This window comes from Battus philenor, unplaced genomic scaffold (genome assembly GCF_028537555.1).
Source record: "Battus philenor isolate CCGP_79_NKW_IND1 unplaced genomic scaffold, ilBatPhil1.0.hap1 SCAF_28, whole genome shotgun sequence".
NCBI classification, from domain to species: domain Eukaryota; kingdom Metazoa; phylum Arthropoda; class Insecta; order Lepidoptera; family Papilionidae; genus Battus; species Battus philenor.
In genome coordinates this window covers 859,482-876,386 of record NW_027181691.1, presented here as the reverse complement: position 1 = coordinate 876,386, position 16,905 = coordinate 859,482, and the positions used below count along the sequence as shown (strand labels likewise).

The 16,905-nt window shown below is 34.9% G+C and overlaps 2 protein-coding genes across 3 annotated transcripts in view; both read left to right on the top strand.

The window, feature by feature from the left end:
• The window catches only part of LOC137925866 (uncharacterized), a 34,002-nt gene extending 32,449 nt beyond the window's left edge, over positions 1-1,553 (top strand). For both annotated transcript variants that reach the window (XM_068769336.1, XM_068769335.1), the window contains one exon: positions 27-1,553. In XM_068769336.1, coding sequence (XP_068625437.1) covers positions 27-185 — 159 coding nt within the window. In that variant the 3' untranslated portion in view covers positions 186-1,553. The remainder of the gene's footprint in view (positions 1-26) is intronic.
• A 12,762-nt stretch (positions 1,554-14,315) lies between these two features.
• LOC137925942 (aminopeptidase N-like) overlaps positions 14,316-16,905 on the top strand; it is a 65,671-nt gene continuing 63,081 nt past the window's right edge. The window contains exon 1 of the mRNA XM_068769438.1: positions 14,316-14,343. The gene's annotated coding sequence lies outside the window, so the exon portion shown is untranslated. The remainder of the gene's footprint in view (positions 14,344-16,905) is intronic.

Genomic DNA, 16,905 nt, shown 5'->3' with positions numbered 1-16,905 from the left:
TCACATGAAGACATATCATTAACTAGATCGTGGGCATCAACACGGACTTGCCGTTGACCGCGCCCGTGGCTGCTGCGGAGTCCTTCGACCCGGAGACCATCAAGCCAGCCACAGCCCCCCCAGCACCTTTACCAGCGCCTTCGCCCCCCGCCGACAGAGACAGCAAGCGCTGCGTTGTCATGTAAGTACACGCGATAGCCCCCTCCACTGGCTGTGGGGTAGCTTGCTCACGAGCTAGCACACTAAGTGGTCACATTGAATGTTATACATTAAATTAGGTCTAATGATTACATTTGCCAATTCTTCGCTAAGCAACACGGTATCCCACCTCATGTTATTACCCCTCCAATTACCCCCCATTGATGTACATCTCTCCATAGTTTACAAACACATCTCCTTTTTTCCTAACCGTTGAAAATACACCTTGATTTCCTGTACCCTTCCCTGTTTCATCGAAACATACCCTTTTTACTAATCCCTGCAATTACCCTCCATTGTCCTTTCCACCTTCACATTTTGAGAAAATGTCCTCTTTTTCCTAACTCCATCAAACCACTTGTTTACTTCTTCCCTTCCCTTAGTTTCCTAACCCCTTGAATTGCACAACATTGTCCTGAACATATTTACTATTTAACTGTTCAATCAAATTGTAATCTAATTAGATCGTTTTATGAAAATTAATATATTTTTTAATTTAAAGATGCTCAATTTTAAATAAATTTTAAATGCGAGGAATTGGTAAACGTTCACCCCGAAGATAGACTTAAATTATAGAAATATTTTGTATATTATCACCCGTAAAAGAGGGAAGGCAAATGAAACCTTGTAATATAGTTCAAAATTGTTCGGCGCGCGGAGAAAATGTACACCTCGGAACTAGATTTAATTTAGCAGATAGCGGGGTGTGACTTTGAGACATCTGTCAAAATTCCCGCCAAAAAAAAAATCAAAGATGGCGGATATTTTACTTGTATGTAAAAGACGGAATATCAGCTGTATATATTATGTAAGGTTGTACGGTAAATTAAGAATACAGATTATTTTTGAGAAATTGTTATCAAAAATACTATTTCGCATGAATTATGATTTACATATAAAAAGTATTGCGTTTGTATTTACATTGTATTTAGTTATTACGCAGTGGAGATTAAATACGAAAATATTTTTAATATATGTGTGTTCGCATATTTTGTGGTTAATCTTCACTATGAGATTAAGATTTTGAACTCGCAGTTAATTCTGCGGTTAACGTCGTACCGTTTACGGTAGAATGTTTTTATCTCGCGACAAGCAATAAACTTTTAATTTCGTGACTTTTAAACGTGATTGTGTTACGTAATATACTACTTTGTTAACTTTAAAATATTTAATCTACATAACTGAAGTGTTTAACTTAGATTAAATTTATGGGGGAATCTGTGGTTAAAGGCTTTTGTCCCAACTGTGGATATTTTACAACTGAAACTATGATGACGATGCATTTTAATAAAAATAAAGCCTTTTTATTTTATATTTCAGAAGTTGTTAGTATAAAATGCACACCGATGCATTTTAACAAGTATTAATTAGTTTTGAAATGCTTTTGGCATTTTTATAATGACTGCAATTATTTTTGTCTAACCCGTTTTAGAAATAGCCAGGGATCTCTTTTGCTGTTCATAGACATGTCTACATTAATATTGAGAAATAGACGAGATTTAACTAAAAGAATCAGGCGTTACTTTGCGGAAGTCCATCCTAAGTAAGAAAAGGACTAATATATTGCTACTTTCGCTATGTAGCAGTAGTCGTGCAATAAAGTGCACAGCCCGTCAGCCCGCTGATAAATGCGCATGCAACGTGGAGTGTGGAGTGATTTCACGGAAGTAGCTATATATTAGTCCTTTTATTATAGAAGAGAAGACATTTATAAAATATGAAAATATTCTCCCTCGTCTATTTTGATTAGTAGAAAAAGATATTAATAAATTTTTAAACTCATTTAATTAATAAAATAAAGTTTTAAATAAAACTGAAAATTTTAAAAAAGTTGATTTAGTTTTAATTAAAATAAAAAAATAGTTTATTTAACAAAGCATGTAGCACATAACACAATCACCTGACATCCTAGTTGTAAGTTTCTCAAATGTCATGTATTAGTCGTAGGTAATTAGAATTACAACACGTCTGAATCATCCCGTCTGTGTTGTCATGTTGAACATGAAATCTCATATATACTCTGTATCCGATGTTGCAATATTGACGACGTGTTGTAGTTCTATATTTAAAAAAAAAATTCGCGCCTAAATCGATCCGGATGTGGACCGTGTTCATTTGCATTTCAGTCTAGAATAAACTTAGATTATCTATGACGTTTTTATTTTTTTTAATCTGTGCATGTTTACTAACTGTAGGGTTTATATTTCCTTTGCCCGTTTTAAATTTTAAAAAGGATTAGTTACATGACAATAAAATTGGACCACCGAATTCGCCATATTTTAATTTTTGTTCTCAAATTTATGACCCACCCAATGTTTACTGCCATTTGAATATATTTAAACATATTTCATTTACATATAAACATATATATTCTTTTAAGTGACGTAACATACGTATATGTATTTACATAGTCTACTATTAGGCTCGAAACAAGAATTCTTTGGAGAAGAATCTGCCAAGAAACTCGATAGTTATTCTTTATATAACAATTATTCTGTTATAAATCACATGAGTCATGTTTATCGTCTACATAATTATGTTTCATATTACCCCAGTTATGAAACAGTAAATTGAACCCCAAATCAGGTTGATGCCCATTGAGTAATAATTTTCAATAAAATATCAAGGAAATGCTCCGAAATGCATACACTGATTATTATTTTTTTGTGCTACATCTTGAATGCCTACTGAGATATATAGAAGTGTTTAGTGAAACAATAGAACTGATCACCGACTACATTTAATTGAAATATAAGTTTATATGTGAGGATATTGGAGCGATGAAAGCAATTTTGAACCAGTTTACCAAAAAAATTGGTGTTTTATTAGACTAAGAAGGCCTAATGGTTAAATTTTAGCAATACATAGTTTAATTTTCAGGTTTTTAGTTATTTTCTCTCTGTTAGAGACCACATAAAACAGTTCTGTATGTGTTTACATATCCCAAGCTGTCACTGCCTTGTATGAAATATAAATTATTTTTATCTCGTCTTAAGTCCTGGTTGCCCGAGGTAGCCTTCGGGAAGCTCTGAAACATCTTGTCCAATACTGGAATACCTGATGATGAATGTCTTTGGTCAGTGTTTGTGATTGCTTACTTATTCGAAACCTGGCCGCTTACCATGGACAGTATAAGAAGACTCGAGGTCACCCAGAGAGTAATGGAGGGGATGCTCGGAGCTGTGGGATCTAATCAGATAATATCCAAGAACCAGTCTTCCTGACCAATTGTTCGTCTAAGTGTCAGGTGGATGGCAGTTGAAGCTGAGCAGGCAGATGAGGTCTGTGTAGGTCTTCGACAAGGTTGATAGATGTCATAGAGTCTTGGGAGATTTTTGGGAGAGACCAATGCCTTGCAGTAATCATTTATCACCTGAAAATAATTCCTGATATATTTTAAAAGGATTTTTTTTAATTTATTATACAAAAATGTTTGATACAGAGGTATAAAAATTTGTTTTGAAACTACACAAAAGGGAGATGGTGTAAAACTCATGTTAAAATTAAAATTGAATAGGCTATTAAAATTTATATGGTGTGTTTAGTTTTGTAAACAATTTTTAATGAGACATTTGGTTTTGTTCTATTGCGTATTGTGTTATAAAAAACACGGAGCTATCTGCTACTAGAGGTCTACTTAATGGTCTCCATTACTAAAGGTTGTGTTTTTGGAACATTGATGGAATAAACATGAGACATATACCAGAGGTTCATAGACTTTTTCTCATAAATCAGTTTCAAAATTTTGTTGGATCAGGTGAACAATCTAGATTCCTAATATACTCCCAAAATTATAAATAATAGATTTTGGAATGATAAAGTTTGACAATTACTATTTTTAAATATTATTTCATCATTTAAATTCTTCATTATCGAATGCAGATAAATTTTGGACCTCTGCTGACTAATTGTGACCACTGACCCCTGACCCCAGGCACTTCACCTGGGTCTCTTAGAACTAAATATATAAACAACCTAAAGGCATTAGATGTTTCAAAACCAAATATGACTCCAAGGAATAAAATTTTTGAATGAATTTGAATTTGTGCAATCAATCTCACGTGGCAAATAATTTGGCACATGACACTAAAATAACGCATTAATTATAGTTACCTGTAATTATTGTAGCTGTGAGTGAAGTAGATCAGCCTCATTAAATACCTGCGAAAGTTACCAGTAACAATTACCGGTAATTATTGCAGAGGCTAGTTAAACGGAAAGCTTTAATTACTGGTAATAGTTACCGGTAATTACTGCAAAGGTGTGAGAAAAATATGAATGCTTTTGTTGATAATTGTCACGGGTGTTTATTTTAGCGGAGAAAATTGGTAATTACTGGTAACTGTTACCAGTAATTAATATTATAGCGTGCGTATGTCTGTTTATTGGTAATTGTCGCTGGTAATTATTTCAGTAGAGAGCGAAGTCAACTGGATGGTTGATTACTGGTAACAGTTACCGGTAATTACTGCAAAGGTGTGCGGGAAAATGATTGCTTTTGTTGATAATTGTTACCGGTGTTAATTTTAGCGGAGATTTCTCCTGGTAATTACTGGTAATTGTTACCAGTAAATAATATTATGGCGTGCGTATGTCTGTTTATTGGTAATTGTCGCCGGTAATTATTTCAGTGGAGAGCGAAATGGATGGTTGATTACTAGTAACAGTTACCAGTATCATTACGTCGGTTTCTTTAATATATGCTGACGACTAATTTGTTTTGTACATTGGTTTCTCTAGTAGCATAAGCGTTGAGAGCTCATGTTAAAATCTTGTAATTGCTGTAATAAAGCTAAATGTGGCCTTTAGTGTTTTGTACAGGCTATGAATTACCTGTAATTACGTTGAAGCATGTTCCCATTTGGTTGAGACATTCTGAGCTAGTTATATAGGTTGGTATATTTTAAATATCACGAAAGAATAGCATTCAAAGATGTTATAGTAATATATCTATACGAAGGTACTTTTATAAAATTAGAAGGGTAATCCCCGTGTTAACATTAATACGGGGATTTCCCTCAATATTTTGTAAAGTATTTTTTTTAGTTTTATTTTAATTTAAAGTATATACTTAGATACAAAATTTTAGAATGGATACGCATTTGTGTATCTGTATCTACAGTGCCCGGCTATAAATATTGCACATCGACCTTTGGAAAGAGACAATCGGATATTTCGGCTTCGTAGAGCACTATCTCTGTCCCACACTACCTTTGTGACGTTTTGTCAGTCGTCGTATTTCGTGCGACAGAGATAACGCTCTACGGAGCCGAATATCCGATTGTCTCTTTCTAAAGTTCGATGTGCAATATTTATCGCCGGGTATTGTATAAGTAATTTTTGATTTGAGAAACGAGAAATATCCATATTAATATATACGTTTGACATTTGTATCGACCATTGACTTTGACATACCCAATTGTTTTTTTTTATTTATTAAAACTTCAAATACATCTGAGCTTCAACTCACTCATTTCTGAGTGTGATGTATTTTAAAGGATATATAGTTCATATGTATTCATGATAATTTTTTCATTAATTGTCTTCAATAGTTATTAAAATTAAGTATTATGTAAGGCGTCCATTTTGTTTTATGTTCGAAATTTCCCGCGTTTTTTTTTGTATTACATAAGTTTTAGATGTAAGTGGTTTAGTATGGTAAATTTAGTATATATATAGAAATGATAATTTTTGTTAATAAAGCATTTGAATATAGCTGGTTTTATTTTTTACCTTTTATCCCATATATATTATGTATAGTGTACTGACACATTGGTATAACCAGGGTTCCCCAAACTTTTTTGTGTCGTGGACCCCTTGCCATGTTTTTCCGTGTTGGGTAGACCCCCTACTTACGTGATATTGATTTCCTGTAAATTTCTAACTGTAGTGAAGTTTAGTGTTTAAAAATTTAACTAAAAACACATGTTAATTTATTCATTTATTAATTGAATTTAAATTAAAACTACTCAAAATAAAATTTTGTATCTATTATGTAAAATATACGTAACATAAAATAAACAAATTTTTTACTTAATAGGTACTTTTATAAATAATATAAATGTTTTGATATTATAAGATAGTATGATGTAAGTAAATAGGTACTATCAGTGTATGTGTTGAGATCCACTATCGTGGACCCCCATTTTCATTTCATGGACCCCAGATTTTTTTTCGCTGACGTAGACCCCTTGCAGGTTGTCATAGACCCCATAGGGGTCGGTGTCGGTGGAGCGGCGGATTCTGGCGGACGAGATCGGACAGGACCTTTCCTTGCCAGCAATCGTGTCGACGATGCTGAGTGGGTCATCGGCGTGGAGGGCCGTGGCCTCTTTTTGTGAGACCGTCATGGTCCAGAAAGAGGCAGCCGAACGGGATCGGCAGAGGACAGATCCCGCTCGGAGACGACGCCGTCAGCGCAGAGACGTGCCTCGCGACGGCCCTCCGATGAATGGTGCTCCCCTACCATAAACGGGGCCTTCGGAGTCGCGGGAGTTTAGGGTGGGGGCCCTAAACTCCCACTAGCTTCGGCGACTCTGAGGCGGACGATAGTTCGACGTGGTCTCGAACCATCGTGATAGTACCACGAGGGTTTCGGGGGTAGCATATCCACGCATACCCCGGGACGGGCTATCGAAAAATAGCAAGGCGCAAGGGAAGACCGCGTGGCGATCCCTGACCGGGAGATACCGCGGTCCCCCGTTTAGCGCAGAGGGCGACCACCGGGGGGGGGGTTAGTGGGTAGGAATCCCACATACCCCTGTCCTCCCCCCAGAGGCAGGGCATCTTGAATACCAGAAGATTTCCCCAACAGAAAAAAAAAGACCCCATAGGGGTCGATATAGACCACTTTGGGAATCACTGGTATAGACAAACAATTCCAAGCTCGCACAGTATCTACACGCAGACCTGTGCGTGTTCACTCACCCACTAGTTGTACTACGCAAACTATATATATAGCGGCAAAATAAAGAAGCATAACGATCGCGATACCGCACCCTCTGCAGACACTCGCAACACTGCAAGCGCAAACCACTCAGCATTATCAGCAATCACTGCACCTGCAACACTATACACAGGTCGTCGCGTTCTGGATAAAACCAAACATCACTCACCATGCCACAACACCCGTTTTTAGTGAGCCGCCGCCCGCTCCCTAACCGCGAACAGCGTGGGCGAACCGTGGTTGGATCCGGATCCCTCTTCAGCTCGCCTGTGGTCCACGCTGCCGTCCTAACCCGCAAGCACACTCCAGCAACACACCCCCTCAAAGCTCTACCGCGAAGAGCCTTAACAACGTGCGAGCGTCTCCATGCAACTGGTAGGCGCCCCACCAGCTGTTAGTTTCTAGTTTCAAATCTAGTTCACGGACCCTTCCGCTTCGTGAATTCAGTACCGATGAAGCTGTAAAAGTCTTAGGGCTAACAGCATTAACATCTTCAGAAACATTTACATTTCCTGACGCGTAAATAAATTTTAAATAAAAAAAATGAATTACACTCGTCTGGTACACGGCGCTGGTAGGTCCTCTATTAGGAGGGCCAAAGATAAACGGTCAAGGTCAATCTTGGCGATCTTTGAGTGAGGCATAGCCTTGCAGTGGGAGTCTACTATCTACTTAGCACACAATTAAATCAAGCAATAAAATAATTATATATATTTTCAGGTTCCTATTGTAAGTTCCAATAGAAAGATTTGGTAATTCAACAAAGAGTACCTTATAGTAATAATCATGTTTTTGCATAGAAGCGTAGACTTCTGTTTTCGATAGACGCATTTTTATACCCAGTGTTGGACATAATTGCCAAGTTAAAAGCAGTAAAGTTTGTCAAAGATCTGATAATATATAATAATAGATTTTTTTATTAACACTTTTTTATACACCATAGACAGTAACTAAAAAAAAGAAACTATTCATATGGTACAAGAGGCGGTCTTATCGCTTGAGGCGATCTCTATCTACCTACATTACTATATATACAAGAATACTTGTATATACACATGTACATACATATTTACGTGGAAAAGGTATTACATAAATACGAATAAATAACAGATGTTACACAATATCCTATTTTAAAGGCGAAGGAAGTTCTCTTTTACAATATTTTTAAATACTGACAGCGATAGAACGCATCTTATTAGTTCTGTTAGATCATTCCATAACCTGACAGCGATAATGGTGAAAGATTTCTCTATAAACATAGTAATGAGGAGGCATAGTCAATTTAAGTCTTTGTATATTAGTCGACCATTTTGTTACCTTAAAAAAGGTTGAAGGCTTTAATCTGATGACCTTAAACTTTCGAGTACCGAAGTCGCCTGTCACCGGCCGCGGTCTAAACCACGAAGAGCTGTTAGCAAGAGAAACCAATGTTCGACTAAAAGCCATTTACAGTTCACGATTTTTAATACATATTTATTTGTAAAGTTTTATTGCTTATAGGTGTAAAAAGTTTAAAGTGGTGAATTATATATATTTGCTGTCAATGGTACTTACATTCTATCCAAAAATAAATGTATAGAAATAATAAATATCTTAATTATAATATTGTAAAAAAAGGCGTTTTTTAAAACTCTTTTTAAAAGATATTAAAATTAATTACTGTTCACTATCTATTGGCCTATTGAATTTCAATAGAAAAATAAAATACATTTCAGAGTGATAATTTTAAAAAGATCTCTTCTATAAAGATCTATTTGAACTTCTTTCGGATAAATAAGAAATGTTGCATATCGCCGCAACGATCGAATAAAACGATAAGTCCGAAAATGAAAGTTTTCAGGAGAGACGAAAAACTAAATTCACGAAGCCTTCCGCTCCGTGAACTCAATTCAGGTTAAACTTTAAAAGCCTCCGGGCTAACATCAATTGAAACAATAGTTTACACACTTTAACAATATATACACACTTTTGCGTTGGACTTCGTGTAGTCATATATAGCCCTCGGAAAAATCAAACAATTTCATACAAGTCTTTCCTTTCATTTAGGATAGAGAATATCTATACTCCTATGGTTATCTTTTAAAATTTCATTTAAAATGCCAATTATTACTTTAATGTATTCACAAGGTATGGAATAAACCATAATTGTCACTGGTGCAGCGGCCATGGCGGCCATAATGACAATAGATTTGAGGTTATATTGTAATTTTAAACCTTCAATTGAAAGGTTATTTTCCTTATATTAAATAAAATTATGCGCCATTGTAAATAGTGTAGGCTTGTTTAATTTAGAGGTTAACACTTTCGAAACGGGGTGTACCACCGGTGGTACATTCTTGTCTGTCCTATGGGACGGGATGAGGCACTGGTGGTACACGCCGAAGTCAATCTAATAAAAAGGTATAAAAGGTACTTATAAACATAAGAGAATTATTTCTTTTTGTGAATTTCGATAGGATAGTACGAAAAACAAGCCCCACGATGCGGCCAGTGAGGCCAGCGCTATTAGCGCTGGTAGAATTGCGGAAGGAACTCCGGCCTTGTAGTTACCGCACTTGAACCTATATATCGTAGTAATTTTTATCGGGTTTTTCAAATATTTACAATCTTCGAGTTTTAATACGCCTTGTCAATTTATTCCATAATTTTCTTGTTTAAAAATGGCGAAGATGGACATAGTTACCCTTTTTTCCTAAATAAAAATAATTACATGCAAAGTGTTCTTATAAATATAAATATTCAAAGATTGTTTAGAATAAAATAAGCTTTCAAACTATACAAAGGTTATAATATTAATTGTATTAGTTTTTGAGATAATAACTCAATATATAGTTTCTCGATTTATCATTTTATTCTGTGGGGGCTATGATATGCTATCGTCCAATTGTTGACCTTCGAATCAAAGAATAGTTGTCGACAGACGGTATACTCTTTTTTTACCTAATTTGCATTTCTGTCAAAACTTCTTTTTAAGGCAGCGAAGTATAAGGTTTCCCCGATGTCTCGGCTCAGGCGATAAGTGCTACAATTTCACCAAGCAACAGGATGATGTTAATAATGTCATCACAATGAGTTACTTATATGCGCAGTGGGAACCATTCATGATATACAGTACAGTAATGGGGGTATATCTCCAACAATAAATATTTATAATCTCTTTCTACTAAAAGATGTGTATGAGGGTATATATTAGTCCAAGGAGGTAGTGCATTCCCTGAGTTATCGTCCTTACTATGGAAAAAATATCCCTAAACAAAGAAACACTCTGTATCTCACAGCCAAGGTGATAAAGTTCTTTGCCAAGGCTATAGTAGAGAGGCAGATTGAAGAACGCTCAGGGACTGAAGGCGATCATTGTTGTTATTGGAATAAAGGACACCCTCAGGCTGTATGACAGTGTTCATCACGTTACACACGTGCGTGTATTACACGGACGAGACTCAAGATGCAATCGCAAGATTCATCGATATGTATACGTCAATCGCACAGATACTGGCGCACAACCTAATTGCAATATGGAGTAGGCATCAGGAAGTGGTCGCACGAAATGTAATTTTATAAACTGAACATTGTTATGGCGTCAATAAAAAATATTCATAATAATTAGTTGACTTTAAGTTAGTTTTAAATTGGTTACGATTTAAGTTAGTAACTAGTTTAAGAGAGTTAAACATTAACATGAAAAAATGTGAGCAAATAAGAATTCGGAGATATTTCGGACCAATATTTAGCCACTTCCGCACATGCAGTGGTAGTCGTGCAACAAAGCGCACCGCCCGCCAGCCCGCTGATAAATGAGTATGCGGCAAACAATGCGAATTACTCAACCGCCACCGCCAAATTACTCAACACGTGTTGCACCCCTCCACGGGGCATCTTCAGGAGTTATGTTACACCGATTAGTGCCAAACACAGAGTCTCGGAGATATATGTCTTTGGAATATAGATCCAATTACAAAAGAACCTTGAATTCCTCGACTAATCCCCCTGTCTGTTCAGTTTATATATAATATTTATAACGACCCCGATATCTGCTATGAAGCAGATAAGCATTTAAATATATTTTATCTACAGATTATATTAATATATTCATTGCTTAACAGATAAAGTTATAATTTAGTGGATTTATATTATTTATAAACCTCGATGGAATGTTAAATCATACCGAAATTACTGTGTTTATGTAGTACATAAACTTTGTTTGAAAGGTTGAAATTATTTATAATCTGTCTTGAATCTTTCTGAGTATTTGACATTTATACATGATGATTTGTTATTGGTTTATTTGTTTTGTTTAAATTGCTGTCGGGCGGTTCTAGCTCGTGTAGCGCCCGGGTGAAATGAAACCCTGGCGCCCCCTAGGCCTCCCCCCTCCCGCGGCTATAACTATTAACGTTGTCGCCATAGCAAGAAATTTTTTTCATATTCCAACAAGCTATTTTATAAGTAGACATAGCTTACAGTATGGTATTAGTTACGGCCTTTCTTATAACGGCAGAATAACACTTATTGTTTTTATGCCTTTAGCACATCTCTGTTGCGAAACTAAGCGGCGAAACGCGATAGATTCCAAGACGATGCTCCTAGCTGTCTCGGGAAGCGAAAAGAAAAGGAGAGACGAAAATAAAAAAAATGATAGCGTTAGATAATTTTTTTTCAATGTACAATCTTAACATATACCGTCGCCTTTATTACATAGACACGTCTACCAGTATGCAATGCAAATTTGTAAATAAATAATGTACAATATACTCAAAGGTAATAAAACAATACAACAACTTTTTAAAACTATGTATTTTTGCTGTATCTATATGAATCAAACATTAAAGATGGCATTATGAATGTTATTTGTGATATTTTCTTGCCTTTTTTAACTAGTTCAAATTATAGGATGTCCGGAAAGTGATGGATTAAGTTAAATTCACACGACTACATTTTTAACAAGTTTTTATTTCTAATCAACAATATATTCACTTTTGTTATTAACAACCTGTTGCCATCTAGTATACAAATCAATGCCAAAGCGGTAACAAATCAATGGCATGTGCGGAAGTGGCTAAATATTAGTCCTTTTCTTACTGACATTTATATTATCATATTTAAAAGTCAAAAGTTAAAAGATTTTGGCTGGGTGATAATATTTCAGAATTATCTAGGCAATGTCTACTTATCGAATTATTTCGAATATAGGTCCCAAAATTTCACGCGACGGCATCATGATCATCTAGAACAGAGTTCTCCAAACTCTTTTGTGTCGTAGACCCCTTGCCATGTTTTTCCGTGTTGGGTAGACCCCTTACTTACCTGATATTGATTTTCTGTAAATTTCTAACTGTAGTGAAGTTTAGTGTTAAAAACTAAAAGTAAAACACATGTTAATTTATACATTTATTAATTGAATTTAAATTATAACTACTCAAAATAAAATTTTGTAACCGTTATGTAAAATATACGTAACATTAAATAAACGTAAAATAAACTATAAATAAAATAACATAAAATATATACGTCATAGGTACTTTTATAAATAATGTAAATGTATGAGTATGTGTTGAGATCCACTATCGTGGACCTCCATTTTCATTTCATGGACCACCAAATTTTTTTTCGCTGACGTAGATCCCTTGCAGGTTGTCATAGACCCCTAGGGGTTGATACAGACCACTTTGAGAATCACTGATCTAGAAAACAAGAAGCAATAGAACAAAATGGCACCTATATACTATAGTTAAATGTAAATAAACCTTGAAAAAATATTTTAGAATTAAATTCATATAAAATACGATGGATCTCTTTCTCCAACCTATTACCTAAGAAGTTTAACGTAATTAAATAAATACATCTGAAATTTATTTCTCCTAGGCGATATGAATACGATTTTTAACGCTTTCTTGTCTGGGTTTGACGACCAACTCACTTGATAAGTGATGGTGTGGTCGAAGATCATGCACGAAGTCTTAGTAGGTACCTTCACCCCTACCCTGAGGTGACCTGGGTCATAATTCTCGGAAAATATGGAAGCCGGCAGAATGTTCCATACTCGGAATATATGGGCAGAAACATTACGTTTCCACCACCTTCATCTAACGTAATAGAAAGTCACATTAACAAAATAAACATTGTAGAAGACTTGGTAAAATGTTCTTCATGCAAATAGATATTTCATAACGCTATCAACTTGCCTTTAGATCTGATTCAGCTCATACGAAAAGCTTTGGAGCCCACAAGGCTATATTCGATTGATGCTGCACGCTGTTAGCCGTACTACCTTTTTCAACTTCTTCGGGTTCAGGATAGCTAGGCGATTTTCGATTGATTCTGGACGCTGTTAGCTGTACTAGCTTTTACAGCTTCTTTGGACTCAAGCCAGAAGACGTTCCCGCCACTTTTCGATACACCTTCTGACAGCTTGCGACATATGTTAAAATACACCGCCATGACAGTTTTTTGACAGGACACTTGACAGTTATGCATAAACTGTGCTGGTACGCCTAAACTTAATAATAAAAAAATAGTTTGGTTCAGTTTAGCTTAAAAAAATTTAAGTTAGGGAATATTTATAAATAAATAGAAATAGAGACTTTGTAAACAACACCACATGTAGTAACGTGTGTAAAAAAATATCGTAAATATTAAATGTAATTGTAAAAGCAAAGGAACATTTGCTAATGTTTCTGAAGTACAGGTGTAATATTTCCAAGGTTTTTTACATTTATACGTAATTTTACTATTTATATATGGAACTTTGTCATCTATTTCAGTCGATAGATGCCCACTGCATATATATATATATATATATATATATATATATATATATATATATATATATATATATATATATATATATATATATATATATATATATATGTGGGCATCTATCGACTGAAATAGATGACAAAGTTCCATATTTTCGAAGTATGCTTTTAAGATTCAAATTTCCATAAATTTGTTGCAGTATCAGCTTACCCGACAGATGTATTCCAACCAATATATTTAACAGTATGTTTATTACAGAAGGCATCTGTCGGCTGAAATGAAGATAAAATATTATCAAAAATGCACAGATAAAAATGAATTATTAAAGAACCTACGAAGTCGTGTCGTTACAGTATCGTCGCGTGTAAATTCGGTAACCGTAATAGTCGTATTGTACCATTAGCGGACAGTCGGTGCTTGACCGTCGGAGGAGTGAGACGTACGTGAGTCACTTTTATTTTTGTATATTACGTATTAAACATCGCGCTGCGCTTTCTTTAGTTATTCAACGGTAGGATGTCGAAAATTGTAAACGGTTGAATAATGTTATACGTAACACTGTCGACTGTTGTAACTGGATAAAATAGACACTATTAAAATTGTTATGTGAAAGTTTATTTGTCTGATAGATACTAAATCAATTCGCGGTCAAATTTAAATAGTTTTATGAATTGTAGGTATATATATCTAACATTTGTGTGAGTTATTTTATATAATATTAATATATAAATATATGTTATTTAAATTGCGTTCTAATTGAAGTATTAACATGTAGCAATTTAAACTTAATAGCTGTTCTATAAGTTAATGTTAGTATAGGGTGGGCCATAAATTTTTGCAAATAAGCCAACGGCGAGACGGAGCACATCTCGACGATGTAATTTATAAAAAATAAATTTTAATAAATGATAATTATGGTAAATAAATCATAAATAAAATAGCATTTGTACTTTTATTTCTACACATGTTTCAAAAGTGCAAAAATTTATGGCCCACCCTATATAAGTCAGAGGCGGCTTTAGCTCGTGTGCAATGAAACCCTGACGCCTCCTAAGTCTGACTCTCCTCGCGGCTATAATTATTAACTTTGCCATCGTAACAAGAAAGTGTTTTAATATTCCAACAAGCTATTTTATAAGTATGTACAGCTTAAGGTTTATTTAGAGTTGAAACAAAATGTTCAAAAAGAAGCCGCCCATAGGGCGCTCGCGTTAAAAATTGCCGCCACCGCGCTGGCTGGCCGCTTTTGTCATATCATTGTTGTACCATGATGGTCCAAGACGATGCTCTTAGCTGTCTCAGGCTTAGCCCGTGTGCACTGCACACCCTGCACTATAGTTTAAGCTGCCTTAACTATTAACTTTGCCGTCGTAACAAGAAAGTGTTTTAATATTCCAACAAGCTATTTCATAAGTAGGTATAGCTTACAGTATGGTATTAGCTACGGCCTTTCTTATAACGGCAGAATAACACTCATTGTTTTTATGTCTGTAGCACATCTGTAAAACTAAGCGGCGAACCGCGATAGATTCCAAGACTATGCACCTAGCTGTCCTAGCTGTCTCGTCTCGCCGGGTGCATTGCACACCCTGCACTATAGGTTAAGCAGCCCCTGGTATAAGTTGATAAAAGTATCTGATCCACTTATGGGGCTCCATTTATTCTTATACATCGAAACCCTAGGGGTGGAAGACATAGACTTGCTCCTAGGTCACAGGTTCGATATAATCACATAATTCACAGTTTGTGCATTAATTATATAGAATTACCCCAGCTTACCTATAGTGCAGTATAGGTTATGCCGCCCCTTGTATAAGTTGATAAAAGTATCTGATCCATTTATGTTGTTCCATTTATTCTTATACATGGAAATCCTAGGGGTAGAAGACATAGACTTGCTCCTAGGTCACAGGTTCGATATAATCACATAGTTCACAGTTTATGCATTAATTATATAGAATTACCACAGATTATAAACAAGTTTCCAGAGTATGTACAGCAACGTTCTCTACGTACAGTAATAAACTGCAATTGTTAACCTGTCTTGGCAGACATTATGGTTTATCCTCCATAAATATATTTGGTGAAGGCCTATGCCGTGCAATGGTGTTCTATAGGCCGATTCGAATACATTATCGTGGGTAGATTTATAAATTAGGGTCATCGACAACATTTTTAACAAGTTTTTATTTCTGATCAACAATATATTCATCTTCGTTGTCAACCTTTTGCCATCTAGTATACAAATCAAAGCCGGAGGACAGAAACGACATTACTTTCCGGTACCCATATTACTTGAGTGTATAAAATGAGTAGGATTAAGTTAAAAAACAGCTTAAAAACTTAAATCTAAGTATTTATTTGATTAACTTATACAGTGATCGTTTTGAAATATATGTTACATTAATTTGTTTTTACTCTCGGAATAAGAACGGGTCTGTGGGAACAGATAATAAATAATAATTAATTTTTATATGTAATAATTCTAATTTTGAAAATTATTTTTCTTACTATATAACCTATTTTATTATTTCAAAAACCATTCGTTTTTATATAGGGTTGTAATTAAAAAAAAAAACAACAGACACTCACCATGTTATATTTTTTAATAATTTTGACATTTCTTTTTTTTTTCTTTCTGTGTTGACATTTTTTAAAATTAATAATTCGAAATTATAAATTCTTAGTTTGTATTTCATTTCGTAACAAAGGTATATCATAGGTTCATTGAAAATAAATGACTTATACATTCACACAAACCTATTACATTTATAACCAATCACCCTGTATAGTGTGTTAATATTTTTTGAAATTGCTTGTTATTATGCGTTGATGATACAAGATATAGCCTATTATTTGCCGCTAGACATTTAATTGTCTAAATGTTCCATTTTCAAGGCTTTCATAAGTATTTTAAACATTAGACACAACCTTTTTTATTTTCGTTTCTTTTATACCTATAAAACATATACATCGATTCAACTGTAAGACTCCCACTGTTGAAT